The 15,397-nt window shown below is 36.6% G+C and overlaps 1 protein-coding gene across 2 annotated transcripts in view; it reads left to right on the top strand.

Annotated features, from left to right (window-relative positions):
• Window positions 1-15,397, top strand: part of CARS2 (cysteinyl-tRNA synthetase 2, mitochondrial) — an 82,646-nt gene that overhangs the window by 56,968 nt on the left and 10,281 nt on the right. For both annotated transcript variants that reach the window (XM_074192036.1, XM_074192034.1), the window contains 3 exons: window positions 6,859-6,997; window positions 8,729-8,852; window positions 11,138-11,236. In XM_074192036.1, coding sequence (XP_074048137.1) covers window positions 6,859-6,997; window positions 8,729-8,852; window positions 11,138-11,236 — 362 coding nt within the window. The remainder of the gene's footprint in view (window positions 1-6,858; window positions 6,998-8,728; window positions 8,853-11,137; window positions 11,237-15,397) is intronic.

Raw genomic sequence — 15,397 nt, 5'->3', positions numbered from 1 at the left:
TTGTCAGCTTATAAGGGGCCTGGGGTCCAAGAACCATAGTGTACATCATCTTTTTCCATGATTCAAAAGTTGTTCTGAGGGGTGGCTAGGTGGCACAATGGATAGAGTACCGGCCTTGGAGTCAGAAGTACCTGAGTTCAAATTCGGCCTCAGACACTTAATAATAATTACCTAGCTGCATGGCCTTGGGCAAGCCACTTGACCCCATTGCCCTGCAAAAAATCTAAAAAAAAAAAAAGTTCTGAGAGTGAATGGCTAGAAAAGTAAGTGACTGAAAATATTAAAAAGAAAAAAAATTCAGTTTACAAGTATCTATTTTTCTCATCTCTCATAAGTCCCATTGGAGGAAAAAGAACAAAATTCTAGTGACAAATAATATGTTGTCAGGGCAGTAAGGTGCCCCTTGTCTTAGTATTTCAAAGAAAAGACAAGAGAAACTAGGTGGCACAGTGGATAGAGCACCAGCCCTGGAGTTAGAAGGACCTGAGTTCAAATCCGGCTTCAGACATTTAGTAATTATCTAGTTGTGTGACCTTGGGCAAGTCACTTAACCCCACTGCCTTGCAAAAGCAAACAGAAAAAGAAATAATACATTGTCAAACAAAAAAAAATCTTTAGGTCTGGCTATGTTAAAATGTGTGTTTTATTCTGCATCTTGAGTTTTTCACCTCTCTGTCAGGAGGTGAGTAGTATTTATCACCAGTCTTTTGAAAATGACTCTTTTCGTTGATCAGGGTTCTTAAGTCTTAAGTTTTTTGTCTTCACAGCATTATTGTTATTGTATAAATTGTTCTGATTCTCCTGCTCTCTTCACCCTGCTTCAGTTCAAACAAGTCTGCAGGCCTCTGAAACCATTCCATTTTTTTATGGTGGCATGATGTTCCATTACATATCATAACTTGTTCAACTGTTCTTTAATTGATGAAGACTCTTGCTTCATCACAACGTAAAGAACTGCTGTAAAAATAAATTTAAAAATAGTTTTGGACATTTTTATTATTCTTTCTTTGGTATCTTTGGAGTATAGGCCTAATAATGGTATCATTTGGTCAAAGTATATTTTGGGGATATAGTTCCAAATTACCTTCCAGAAGGGTTAAATCAGTTCACAGTTTTACCACAGTTTATTAAAGTACCCTTTCAGATTTCATCATTTTCCCTTTTATTTTTCTGTGTTCTAAATCTGAAGGATATGAGGTGGTATCTTTAGTTATTAGTCTAGACTTAGAGTATTTTTTTTTTTATGGATCTTGATAGCTTGGATTTCTTCCTTTTGAAAACTGCCAGTTTATATATCTTTTTGATCATTTCTCAGTTGGGGAAATGGATCTTATTATTAGAAATTTGAGTCAGTTTCTATATATCTTGGAAATGAAACCATTATCAGAGAACATTATTGCTAAGATTTTTTTTTTCTCAGCTGTTCACCTTCTCTTAGCTGCTTTATTAGCTACAAGGCCCTGAGTGCTTTTAAGTTTTTTAACTTTCTGATAGACACTCAAGCAATGTTTGTCTCTCACTATTAAAGAGTTGAAAAGAAGTATTTTGGGGAAAGGTTTTAGAAATGTTTGTAAATGAATTTCTGAAAGCCTGTGCCAGAATTCTGTTCAAGTTTGAAAGAAACTTTTTTTTTCAGATTGAACCTCTTTAATGAAGAGACCATACCCCATATCCTCTAAGTCCAATCTCTTCAGTTATATTTGACCCTTTGATTATCCTAAGAGAAGTACAATTCTCAAGAGTTATAAGTATTATATCTTCCCTTTTTAAGATTGTATGCAGTTTGATGGTTTTGACTAAGATTTGTTGTGTTTTGCCCTTCCCCTTTTCATTTACTTTTTTATGCATCTCCAGTTGTGTATTTGGCGATTGAATTCTTTGTTCAGTTATTTTTTTTTGTCAGGAAATTTTAGAAGTCCTCTACTTTAATGAACATCCACTTTCCCCCCTGACATTTTATGCTGGATTTGGCAGCGTAGTAAATTCTTGGTTGTAATCTCAGGTCCTTTGCCCTCTCATATATGGTATTCCAAGTTCTCCTGTCCTTCAGTGGTTAAGTCCTGTGTGAGTCTGATTGTATTTCCTTTGTATTTAAATTGTTTCCTTTATTTGAGAGTTCTAGAATTTGGTTATAATAGCCTTTGCAGTTTTTAATCCTGGAGTGTCTTTCTGGAGGAGTTCTGTGTATTCTTTCAGTGGCTATATTGACTTCTTGTTCTAGCAGATTTGGACAGTTTCCCCTGATAATTTCCTGTATGATGTTTTCCAGGTGTTTTGTTTTGTTATGTTTGATCTAGGCTTTCTGGTGGTCTGAAGATTCTTAAATTATCTCTCCTGGATCTATTTTCCAGGTTGTTTGTTTTTTCTGAAAGGTGTACTTTACATTTTCTTCAGTTTTTTTAGCCTTTTTATTTTGTCTGATAGAATCTTGTAGTCTCGTAAATTCATTGTTTCTATTTATTCAATTCTAATTTTTAAGATTTTATTTTCTTCAGTTAACTTTTGTGTTTCCTTTTCCAGTTGGTTATCTTTACCACTGGAGTTGATTTCTTTGGTCAGTTTTTCATAATTTTCCTGCATGACTCATTTCTTTTTTCCATTTTTCTTCCCTTCTTCCTTGGATTTTAAATTCTTTTTTAAGCTCTTCTATGAGCTTTTGGATTTGAGTACAATTCAAAGATTCTTTTAAGACTTTTTCCCTGTGAGTAATTTTTCACTGATTTCTTCTTCTGATATGTCATTGTTATTATCTTTATCTGCAAAGTAGTTTTCTATAGTGAGTGCTCTTTCAACTTTTTTGCTCATCCTTACTGTTTTAGCTCTGCTCCTGGAGTGTGGGGAGTATAGATCCAAGCTTTTTTTTACTGGGGCTGGGGTCAGATCCCTGGCTTGTCATTGACCTAGATGTGGGCTTATAGGTTTATTTCCTCCTTTATATTCAGGTTCTGCCTCTGCAGTAGTTTGTTCCCAACTCAGTCCTGTCTTTTGCCCCAGTGTTCCTAGGGTTCACACTTTGTTTGGGGTTGGTACCCTCCCTGATGGCTTGCTATCTAGCTGCCAGGACCTAATGCTGTTTTCAAGTTGTTGGGACCTGAATTATACTGTGGCTAAGAGCTTCCCACTGGCTTTCCCTGCTTTCTAGCCTCCTGGGCTTTACTTCCCTTTTTCCTCCAAAGAGACAGACCTTCACAGAAGATCCTCCAGGATGTCTATTGCTGAAAACTTCTTTGGATCCTCTCTTTTTCTTTTTTTTAAATTTATTTTTATTAAAGATATTATTTGAGTTTTACAATTTTCCCCCAATCTTGCTTCCCTCCCCCCCACCCCCACCCCACAGATAGCACTCTGTCAGTCTTTACTTTGTTTCCATGTTGTACCTTGATCCAAATTGGGTGTGATGAGAGAGAAATCATATCCTTAAAGAGAACAGAATTCTCAGAGGTAACAAGATCAGACAATAAAATATCTGTTTTTTTCTAAATTAAAGGGAATAGTCCTTGTACTTTGTTCAAACTCCACAGCTCCTTATCTGGATACAGATGGTACTCTCCTTTGCAGACAGCCCAAAATTGTTCCCAATTGTTGCGCTGATGGAATGAGCAAGTCCTTCAAGGTTGAACATCACTCCCATGTTGCTGTTAGGGTATACAGTGTTTTTCTGGTTCTGCTCATCTCACTCAGCATCAGTTCATGCAAATCCCTCCAGGTTTCCCTGAATTCCCATCCCTCCTGGTTTCTAATAGAACAATAGTATTCCATGACATACATATACCACAGTTTGCTAAGCCATTCCCCAATTGAAGGACATTTACTGGATTTCCAATTCTTTGCCACCACAAACAGGGCCGCTATAAATATTTTTGTACAAGTAATGTTTTTACCCTTTTTCCTCATCTCTTCAGGGTATAGACCCAGTAGTGGTATTGCTGGGTCAAAGGGTATGCACATTTTTCTTGCCCTTTGGGCATACTTTCAAATAGCTCTCCAGAAGGGTTGGATGAGTTCACAGCTCCACCAACAGTATAACAGTGTCCCAGATTCCCCACATCCCTTCCAACAATGGTCATTATCCTTCCGGGTCATACTGGCCAATCTGAGAGGTGTGAGGTGGTACCTCAGAGAAGCTTTAATTTGCATTTCTCTAATAAATTAATGATTTAGAGCATTTTTTCATATGGCTATGGATTGCTTTGATCTCCTCATCTGTAAATTGCCTTTGCATATCCTTTGACCATTTGTCCATTGGGGAATAGCTTTTTGTTTTAAAAATGTGACTCAGTTCTCTGTATATTTTAGAAATGAGTCCTTTGTCAGAATCATCTTTTTTTTTTTCTTGATGGGATCTGTAGGTTGAGTCTGTGCAGAGGCTTCATTTATCTTTGGTAGGGAAAACCTCCAGAAGCATGTTAGCTTCATGCCACCATCTTGGCTCCACCTCAGAAATCAATAAGGTTCTTTCTAGGCTCTTGAGAGAAATTTCTTTCTTGAAATTTCATGTTTGAACAGGGTTTTGTTTTGTTTTGTTTTTTGCAAGGCAATGGAGTTAAGTGGCTTGCCCAAGGCCACACGGCTAGGTCATTATTAAGTGTCTGAGGTCGGATTTGAACCCAGGTACTCCTGACTCCAGGGCCAGTGCTTCTATCCACTGCATCACCTAGCCACCCCTAAAGCTTTTTCTTTTAAGGGAATTAAGGTGGAGAAAAGAGAAGAATCCATTTTCTTCTTTTGATATTTCTTTCAAGTTTTTAATCATTTAGCCAGGATGAGTTTTATTAGTCTTTGAGGCCCTTTCACAAACTGTCTAGAGAAAGATCCTCATTCTAGAGTTTTGTTGTCCAGCTTATAATGTAACTCAATATATAATTGAGTTTTCAGATTTATCTTTAGAACTTTATGGGGCAGCTAGGTGGCGCAGTGGATAGAGCACCGGCCCAGGAGTCTGGAGTACCTGGGTTCAAATCGGACCTCAGACACTTAATAATGACCTAGCCGTGTGGCCTTGGGCAAGCCACTTAACCCCATTGCCTTCAAAAAAAAAAAATCTAAAAAAAAAAAGAACTTTATCCAGTTTTTTTTCCCATTTTCAAGTTTTTGGCTTCTTACGGGTGAGAAGGAAAGAAACAAGCAGTGTGCTAAAACATTTTTCAAATAGCATCTGGTTTGATCCTCACAACAACCCTCAAAGGGTAGGGACTATTACTAATCCTTGTTACAGATAAGGAAACTGAGATGAAATAGGTTAGTAATTTGCCCAAGAATCAAAGAGTATATCAGGCCTAATTGGAGCTCAGGTCATCTTGACTCTAGGTCCAGCTCTCTATGTATTTAAGAATCACCACCAACTGCATTCAATACAGCTAAAGATTTGTTTAAAAAGGAAGTTGGAGACAATGTCTATGTAGTATTCTAAGTAGTATTGGAGAAAATTTGGAAAATAAATTAATAAAATAATAGCGAACTTGTCAGCCTTCTTTCATATTAAAATTTTAAAAATTATTCCAAATTCAATAAACACTGTAAAAGGGAGTATTTCCACATGTAAACTGTTAAAAAAAGTATTTTGCTTAAAGCTATGGATTTCTAGTCCTCTAGCTTGTTGGTATTTTAAAGGGTAAAATAAAATCTACATATTATTTTTTAAAATTTTATTTAAGGCAGTGGGGTTAAGTGACTTATCACATTAGGTAATTATTAAGTGTCTGAGACTATATTTGAACACATCCTCCTGACTCCAGGAAGTAACTGCCCCTTTTTTCTCCTTACATATTATTTTTAAAGTTTTTTTTGTTTTTTCTAATGACAAGAACAAAAGTTTTAATGTGTGGCAATCTTATCCTGAAGTTCGATGGGTGGACCTCAGTATGGAGGGATCAATGTTTTCCCTTCATCATTCCTCTTATGTATTCTCTACTGCTCTTTTATCTGAACATCTTTCCAAGGATTGGGGTGTAAGATGTAGGAGAAGGGAAAGGGGAAATAAACTCCTGCTGGAATAAGTGTAGAAGATTTTTGTTGAATTGCAGGCTGGTTTAGATGTTTGTTTTTTGACTCTGTTGTTGCTGTTGTGATTTATTATATTCTAATCTATGCCACCATCAGGTCATTTCTAATGTCAAGATGGAATTACTTGGTTAAATTTTACTTTTGTAAGAATTTTCTCAAGCATACTTTTTTGTTCAATGTTCTATTAAATGTTGTGCCTCGTTTATAGATCTGACTCCACTACCCCTTCTCTAAAATTCTTAAAGAATCTACTATTTAATGTAGTCATTGATCATACTTCTCTGGACTTTCCATTCTTATAGTTGGCTCTTGTGCCCATTTGTCAGTGGAGCTATGGTTGACAGGTTGATCTGTTCAATTAATGGTCTTTCTGAATGATTTCCTTTGGATAGCGATGTGTCTCTCAAGGAGGACAGTTATGCCATTATTAGGGCCACCTACACCCCCTTATATACATTTGGAGAACTATGAGTAACAGTTCTGCTTGATTTCTAAAGGATTATAATTTATTAGAGCTGACAACAATTTCCTGAGAAAATTTCAGTGGGAAACCTGTCTTTTTAAATATATGTGTTTGATACTGTATAGTAAACAAAACAATGTATAAGATGGATGTCATTCTAATTATGAAGATGAATAAACTGCTTCTCAGAGAAGTTAAGTAGACTAGTCCAAAGTCACACAAATAGGAGACTAAGCCAAGAATCTAATCCAATCCTTCTTCCTCCTGGTCCATTGACCTTCTTCCTCATGATGCTTCCCTGAATGAATTTTACATATATATATTTACCATGTTGCTTTTATGATGCACTGATTTTGGCCCCACAAGCTAAATGGAAATGTCTGCTTTCTTAGCAATAGACTATAGTGATGACAACATGCATGAAGCCAAACACCACCTCCTTGGAATAGCTTCTTTCGTAGATGATGCTAATGCTTATATGAAAGGACAGCTGATGTGTGATCCCATCAGGGAGGACCTACTCTGGGAAAGGTAAGATGTCCATTTAATGTTTCAATTGAAGTTTCCCAAAAAATCCCTCCTGGATTTGATTGAGATTTGATTTATGCATTCAAGAAAGGGGAAAATAAGTGAGGATCCAAAAGGATCTTCCTAGATTATACTATTAGGCTAAATATTAACAAGTCTCAGTTCAAAAAACATCAGCTTCATGGTTAAGGATGATGAAGTACTCTGGGTAATTTAGTGCTTTTGTGGAAGTCACAAAAGTTAACAGAATCTCAGACTACTTTAATAAGAAAAACTGTAGAGAGAAGCAATAAAAGGAAGTAGTAGTCAATCCATATTCAGCATTGGCCAAATTGTCTCTGTCTAAAAATATTGGGGATTTTGCTTTTGGAATAATTCTGACAAATTTGAGCATGACCTCAGCAGCACAACCAGGAGAGTGCAAAGGCTGGACTCTGCATCTGAGGAGTGGTGAAGGCTCAGAGCTACTTAGTCTAGAGCAAACATGATAACTCTCATGATGGTGATAATCATAGCTAATGCCTGCTTAGCTTCACATTTGAGCTTCGCAACAACTCTGAGAGTAGACTAAGGGGAAGGAAAAGAAAAGGAATAAGCATTTATATCAGTCACTGTGTTAAGGTCTTCGAACAAAAAATGTCTGATGTTTTGTCATTGCTGTTATATAAAGTTTCATGGTAGCTCTCTGATCACTTCTGTGAGATTTTATATGGTTAAGTCATTTGTTGTAGTTACAACTAGCTAGTAGCAGAATTAGATTACATCAAATTTCTTGATTCTTACTCCAGTGCTTTTTCTACAAATCTATTTTTGTGATTGCTATCCAAAGTACTTTTAGGTTTTGAGATTTGGGGTAGTAAGCACAATAATTTTTCCTATGAATTCAAATTCTCTTCTCTTTTGCTTTTCATATTTTTATGAAGATGGGATGATTATACCATTATTTGATTACTTTTTCATAATTGCTAAATTTATAATTGTTTTTTAAACACCACTTAGGAAAATACTTATGCACTTACACAGAGGGGTATAAAAGCAAATTTAATAGCTATGGTCCTTGTCATTTAAAAGTTTTTCATTTGTAATATCTAATCCTTTTGAATGGATCTTCAACACTTCTGTTGTTGGTGGATAGAGAAATGCAGAAAACTCCTGGGATCAGAAGATCAGGTTTTTGGTCCTAGCTCCTCTTCCATTTAAATGCTTTCTGATTTGAGACAAGTCACTTTTCCAAGTCTCAGTATCTTAATCTGTCATAATTGTTGCCCAAGCGTTTATTTTGCTCTGAATAGTCTTGGAGATATTTGACACATACATATACATGCACAGATAAAATATGATACAATTCAGACAAGATTTAAGAAAATCTAAAGAGTGGGGAGATCTAAACCATGTTTTCATGGGCCTAAAGTGGGGAAGAAAAGATAAAAAGACAACATACAGCAAGTTAGGAAGATAGATAAAGAGACTTGAAGGCTGCTAATCATGGACAGTGGAATCAGAAAAATCCCAAATCACTACAATATTCTACTTGGGGAAGAATATTTTGCTAGAGAAAGTACATTTTTAAGAGTAGCATGAGCTCCTTAACTGTAGAAATTACATACTGTCTCTCTATGATTAAGGAAATGATGGTTGTTTTTTGTTAATCTTAAAAGTTTCTGATTGGAATAGATGACTAATCTACTACTTTGATGCCTTCTTGTCTCTCCTAATACTTTTTTCTCCTCAAAGACTAACTAGCACCAAAGTAGCGATCAAGGCTGCATTTGCAGATGACTTTGACACTCCCAGGGCTGTTGATGCAATTATGGACCTCATTCACCATGGCAACAGACAGCTTAAGGCTGTTACTAAGGTAACCCATTAGGATATAGAAATTCAGAAAATGGCAGCTGTCCACAATTCTGTTGCTTAATACAGACATTTCAGATTGTTATCTTATAAAGAATAATCAGAAAGGAATCCTGATAACTTTTTTGGAGAGACCTGAATTTTAACAACCCCAAGCCAAGATCATGAGCCCTGTAACTCTTTTTTGGATCAGTGTTTAGGGAAATCTGTTTTTTCCTTTGAGTAGATGAACATAATGAAAAGAATATTGGATCTGTTGTTGAAAACTTGGTTCTACCCTTGACTTTTGTGTTTGGGGGGGAGTGGGAATGGAATGGGGCAGAGTTGAGAACTGGGTCTCTCCCTTGTTGTCTAAGTAGGTAATGAGGTGGCCACTCACAGGCTTGATTCCCTGTGCTGATCAGCACAGAAGCTTTATCCTGCTACATTTTTTCAGCTGGTCCAAGTTCATTCTTTCTTAGGCAGCCTAATGATTCACCATATTGGTGCCAGACTTAGTGTGACACTTAGTCTGTTTTTAGTAGTACCGAAGCTTAGAACTCTTGATCTCAAGCTATTCAATCCTTTCTAATAGCAAACTGGCGACACCTAGCTGCCTTTGATTCTTAAATTAATTCAGTTTATGACTTGACAAGTCATTTAAGAGTCATCTTCTGTCAAAATAAGAGACTTAGAATCTCATAAGGTCCCTTTCATCTTCAAAATTCTTTGATTCTTTGAGATTAACAGCAATTTTAAGAATATTTTCTTAAGGGTCAAACTTTTCATATGTGTGCAAGGGGAACTTTTACAATGAGGTTAATTTTATAGAGATTTGATTAGGGAACAGAGAATGCATTTACTAGAAGGAATTTCTACTTTCTATTATTCTAATTAATCCAGCAAACCAGAAAAGAAATTTCTACTTAGATTTGCTTCCAACATGAGAATATTTTAAATATTAAGAAAAATTGTAAGCCAACCTTTGAGTCCATTGAAGTCATTGATAAATCAGAGAAGTCAATGCAATAGTGGGAATGAATTTGGTGGCATTCACAAAGACTTGTTGTGTATATAGGATGCAACCTAAAGAAATTGAGATTTTTTTTTGCATGAAAAAAAGTTCTTTGCTTAGTCTTACAGTTTCCTTCCCACCCTGCTTCACCAGCTTCACCTCTTCTTCCTTCGTGGAGTGCAAACTTTACCCTTTTTACTCTGTGTCATTTCTATTTCATTTTCCTTCCTTTCCCCTCTTCTTATGTCTCTTTAGACTAATCTTTTCTTAGAGGGCTATAAAAGGTGCCAGCTTCTTTCCTTACCTGATGAACTAAAAGTACCTTGTCTCTTGTGAGGACTTAGATCTTAGAACCTAACTTTCCAAAAATGAAATGGAGCCCAAAAGCCAGCCTTCCCTGTACTCCCCTTTTCCTTTCTCCTTAAACCTGGAAATTACTCTGTTGCATGGCATATATTCTCGCCATCTATTTTTTTTGGAACCTGACATGGATTCCAAACTTTGAGACAAAAAGGACAAGTGGGCAGTTTAAACATATAAGTGGATAGTAAATCCTCACTTGACTTCTGTCAAGCTAATTGGAATAACTTGGTCTTATTTTTATTCTTTATCTTCATTACTTTTGCCTTCTTTTCTGTCATATGGCAGGCTATAACTCCTTGTTCAGGTTCTGAGACCTTATTCCCCTGGGAGGGGGATAGGCAGCAAACCTCTTCTAAAAGTCCTTTGCAAATATTTTATCCCACTTTTTTCTGGTTTCTCATTTGTCAAAGATTGGAGTTCTCCAGCCCCAGCCATCCTCAGTCTTGGGAAAGGAGGGGGTGCAAGAAGGAAATAAGCATTTATTAAGTGCTTCCTTTGTGGTAAAAGCTTTACAAATATCTTATTTGATCATTACAACAATCCTGCCAGGTAGGTACTAGTATTATCCTCATTTTGCAGTTCAGGAAACTGAGGCAAACAGAGGTGAAGTGACTCATCAGGGTTACTTAGCTAGTGAGTGTGTGAAGCCAGATTTGAACTCCAATCTTCCCTGTTCCAGACTAAGCACTCTAAAGCTTGCCAGTTCTTTAGAATCCAAGTCCAAAAGAATGTATCCTAGATGAACAACAGCCTTTTTAACAAAGTATGGTTCCATCTTTGGAGTTGCTAGGAAAGGGTGTTTTTTTTTTTTAATCATAAAAGGCAGGGGGGGGTTTAGTTTTTCAGCTTTCTTGAAGTGTGTTTTTTATTTAGGCATAGAATCAAAATTTTCTCTTTTCGCAAGCTAAAGACTGAGTTATAATTTGTAACAGGAAGCAAACAGCCCTAGAAGTCCTGCTGTATATGGTGCCATAGTCTCCTATATTGAAAGCTTTTTGGACACCGTTGGAATTTCTCTATCAGGAAGACAGGTAAGTCATCCTCTCCTAAAATCTCAATCAGAACAATATTCTCTGTCTGGCAGTCCAATAATCTGATTTCTTACTAAAGCATTCACTTGTTGAACATTTCTCATTTGACAAAAAATGTGTTCCTGAGTCAGCAAGCAAAAGGCAGACATTTGAAATGTGGTGCCTGCCTCCTGCCCACTGAGAAAAGTAAATATGTGCAATAGGCAGGAAAAGAACTGGAAAGAACAGCTAAAAGCTGCTATGCTAGGAAGGTGGAGGGTGGCAGCAAATAAGCTTTGATTAAGTTCCTACTGTGTGGCAGATTGTGCTAAAACTGTACAGATATAACTTATACTTGATACAGCAGCCCTGGGAGAGAGGTGCAAGTGTGATCCTTACTATACATTTGAGGAACCTGAGAGACAGAGGATAAATGACTTGCCAAGGATCACACAGTTAATAAATATCTGAGACCAGCTTTGAACTTCAGTCTTCCTGACTCCAGGTCCAGCACTGCATACACTGTACCATCTAGTTGCCTCTTAGAAATGTATCAAGAACCAAAGAAGAGATGTGAGAAGTCACCTTCCTCCTCCCCCCTCCCCCCTTGTCCTTTCTCTTTCTGCACACTTCCCTGTCCCTTTAGACCCTCCTCCTCCCTCAGAGAGGTGTGAGTTCATGGGCATGGAACATTGCATAGAACATTAGATTTTTATTTTTTTGGGTCAATTGGTTTTGCTGATCCCCTCCCTTTATAAAAACAAAAAAAATCTCTGTTACAAAATATCAATCTTTGGAAAGAGGAAGGGAAAGAATAGAGGAAAATATGTGATGTTAGAACAAAAGATATCAATAAAAATCTAATTTAAAAAAGAAGTATATATAAAAGGAAGGAAAAACAGTAATAAATGAATTAAAGATGAGTCCAGTAAAAGCCAGTTGAACTATCTACATTTCCATTTGTGTTTGTTCTTCATCTTGAGGCATATGACCTAATTGTTTTCATCTTGAAGTCTCTAGTTCTCTTGTGTCATTTGCCTGCTACTCATACAGTTGTGAAACTTTATGAGGACAAGCACATAAAGAAACCAGACTCAGATGTCTTGAGCAGTAGAGAATCTGACCAGTGTAGTTCATTATTTAGTAATGTAATTTGGAGCTGCTCTGAGGCTTATGTACAAAGATGAGTTTTCTTTCCTCAGAACATTAAAAAAAATTATTATAAATTTTCCCTCCAATTGCATGTAAAAACAATTTCTAACATTGATTTTTTAAAATTTTGAGTTCCAAATTCTCTCCCTCTCCCCTTCCTTTCCTGAGATGAGACAATTTTTTATGTTACATATGTGCAGTTATGTAAGACATTTCCAAAACATATTTCATTTTGTGAAAGAAAAAAAAACAGACCAAAAAAGATGTGTTTTACTCTGCATTCAGTTTGTCTAGAGGTGCATAGCATTTTTCATCATAATTCCTTTGGATTTATCTTGGATCATTATATTGCTGAGAATAGCTAAGACATTTACAGTTGATCACTGTAAAATATTGCTGTTATTGTGTACAATGTTCTCTTGGTTCTGCTCATTTCACTTTGCATCAATTCATGTAAGTCTTTACAGGTTTTTCTGAGAGCATCTTGCTCATCATTTCTTATAGCTCAGAAGTATTCCATTGCAATCATATACCACAACCTCATTCAAGCTGAGACCTGGGAATGACCTTGGCTTTAATAAGTCCAAGGTTTCCCCACTTTGTCTGGGGCCATCCCCAGTGGTCCTGATTCATATCTGACCACTGGGCCCAGATGGTTCTGAAGGAGAAAGTAATTCTCCTTCACTTAAATCCTCACTTGCCAGTCATGGCATCACCTTCCTGATGACATGGTCCTCCTCATGAACAAAGGACTAGCAACAATAGCAATTCCATTATAATTATATACCACAACTTGTTCAGCCATTTCCCACTTGATGGACATCACCTCAATTTCCAGTTTTTTGCCACCCCAAAAAGAGTACTATAAATATTTTTGTACAAATGAAATTTTTCCTCTTTTAAAAGAAAAAAATCTCTTTGGAATTTTTTGGGTCAAAGGGTACTTCAGAACATTTTGAGGTCCAAATTGCCCTGGATTACAGTATCAAAGCTTTAGGTTCTTAATGAAGAAAGCCTCTCTCTGTTGCCTGTACCAAATTCATCTTGAGTGAGCCAAAATCCAACCAGATAGATCCTTGTGAGTAGATTTGTAGAATGTGGATTCCTTTAGTAAGGACTCCAAAATAAGGTTCAGGAACTTGCATTTATTTCTTTACCATTGATTGATGTTTGTCCTTTGTTCTCAAAAGAAGACCATGCCATCAGGGAGGTGATGCCATGAAGCATATGCACTGAATTGGGGGTGGGGGGGACACTAAGTCACCAGCCTCACTTTGTCCTCCAGAACCATCTGAGTCTAGTGGCCAAATATGAATTAGGACAACTGAAGATGGCCCTGGATGCATGACAATCAGGGTTAAGTGATTTGCCCAGAGTCTGAGGCCGAATTTGAACTCACATCTTCCTGACTCCAGGGTTGGGTTGGTGCTCTATCCATTGCTCCACCTAGCTGTCCCAGCATGCAGTATTTTCTCCTTGACCTGAGAATAATCCTGGGCCTTTTCATTTGGGGATCTGTATCTTTCAGGGAGTGATCAAAGGATTCTTTCAGCTACTGTTTTATCCTTTGGTCCTGGGGTCAGAGCAGTTTTTCTTTGTTTTTGTTTTTAGGTTTTTGCAAGGCAAATGGGGTTAAGTGGCTTGCCCAAGGCCACACAGCTAGGTAATTATTTAAGTGTCTGAGGCTGGATTTGAACTCAGGTACTCCTGACTCCAGGGCTGGTGCTCTATCCACTGTGCCACCTAACCGCCCCAGAGCAGTTTTTCTTGATAATTTCTTTTCTTCTTTTTTTTAATCTTGACTTTGAGTTTGTCCAATAACTCATAAATTATCTTCTTTCCTGGTCAGTTGTTTTTCCAATGAAATATTTTACATTTTTTCTGCCTTTTGATTCTTTAGATTGATTCTTGATGTGAGCTTCCATTTGCTCAGTTCTAACTTTTAAGGAATTATTTTCTTCAGTTAATTTTTGTACCTTCTTTTCCATTTGGCCAATTCAGTTTTTAAGTTTTTTTATTTTTCCAATTATATTTTATGAAAGTTTTTTTTAACATTCATCTACTTGCATATTTGTTACACATTTTTCCACCACCCTCCCTTTGCACCTCACTCTCCTCAGCAGTGAACAGTCTAGTAATGGTTGTACATGTTCATTTGTATTTAACATATTTGCATATTAGTAATTTTGTGTATGAGGAGTTAAAACTAAGGGAAAAAGAAGAAAACCATGCAATTGGAAGGAAAAGCTTGAGAAGTTTTTAAAAAAGTGAACATAGCTGTTCATTCAGATTCTGTGAGTTTTTTGTTTGGTTTTTGTTTTCTTCTGGATGAGGATGGTATTATCCATAACAGATCTCCCAGGGTTGTCCTAGCTCTCTAAACTGCTGAGAGAAGCTTTATCCATTATAGTTGATCAATTCACGATGTTGTTGCTTGTTGCTAATGTGTACAATGTTAGCTAGGTTCAGCTCCCCATTGCTCAGCATCAGTTCCTGTAATTCTTACCATATTTTGCTAAAGTCTGACCACTCGTAGTTTCTTATAGTACTCATATACCACAACTCATTCAACCATTCCCCAATTGACGACCATACTTTCAATTTCCAATTCTTTGCCACTACTCTATAAAGCTGCTTTGAATATTTTTGAACATGTGGAACTATTCCCAATTTTTTTTCTTTTGTATATAGGCCAAGTAAAGATATTGCTGGGTCAAAATATCATCAGTTTTATTGTTCTTTAGGCATATTTCATACTGCTTTCCAGAATGATTGGATCCTTTTCATCAAGGCATTAATGTCCCAATTTACAACCTCTCCAACATTGGTCATTTTCCCTTTTAGTCATCTTAGCTAATCTGATAGGTATGAGGTGGTACCTCATATTTGTTTAGATTTGTATTTCTCTAATCAGTAATGATTTGGAGTGTTCTTTGTATAATTATATATAAGCTTTAATTTCTTCATTTGAAAACTGCTTGTTCATATCCTTGACCATTTATCAATTAGGAATATAAATTTGATTCAATT

This window comes from Macrotis lagotis, chromosome 6, assembly GCF_037893015.1.
Source record: "Macrotis lagotis isolate mMagLag1 chromosome 6, bilby.v1.9.chrom.fasta, whole genome shotgun sequence".
NCBI classification, from domain to species: domain Eukaryota; kingdom Metazoa; phylum Chordata; class Mammalia; order Peramelemorphia; family Peramelidae; genus Macrotis; species Macrotis lagotis.
This window is presented reverse-complemented; position numbering and strand designations above follow the sequence as displayed.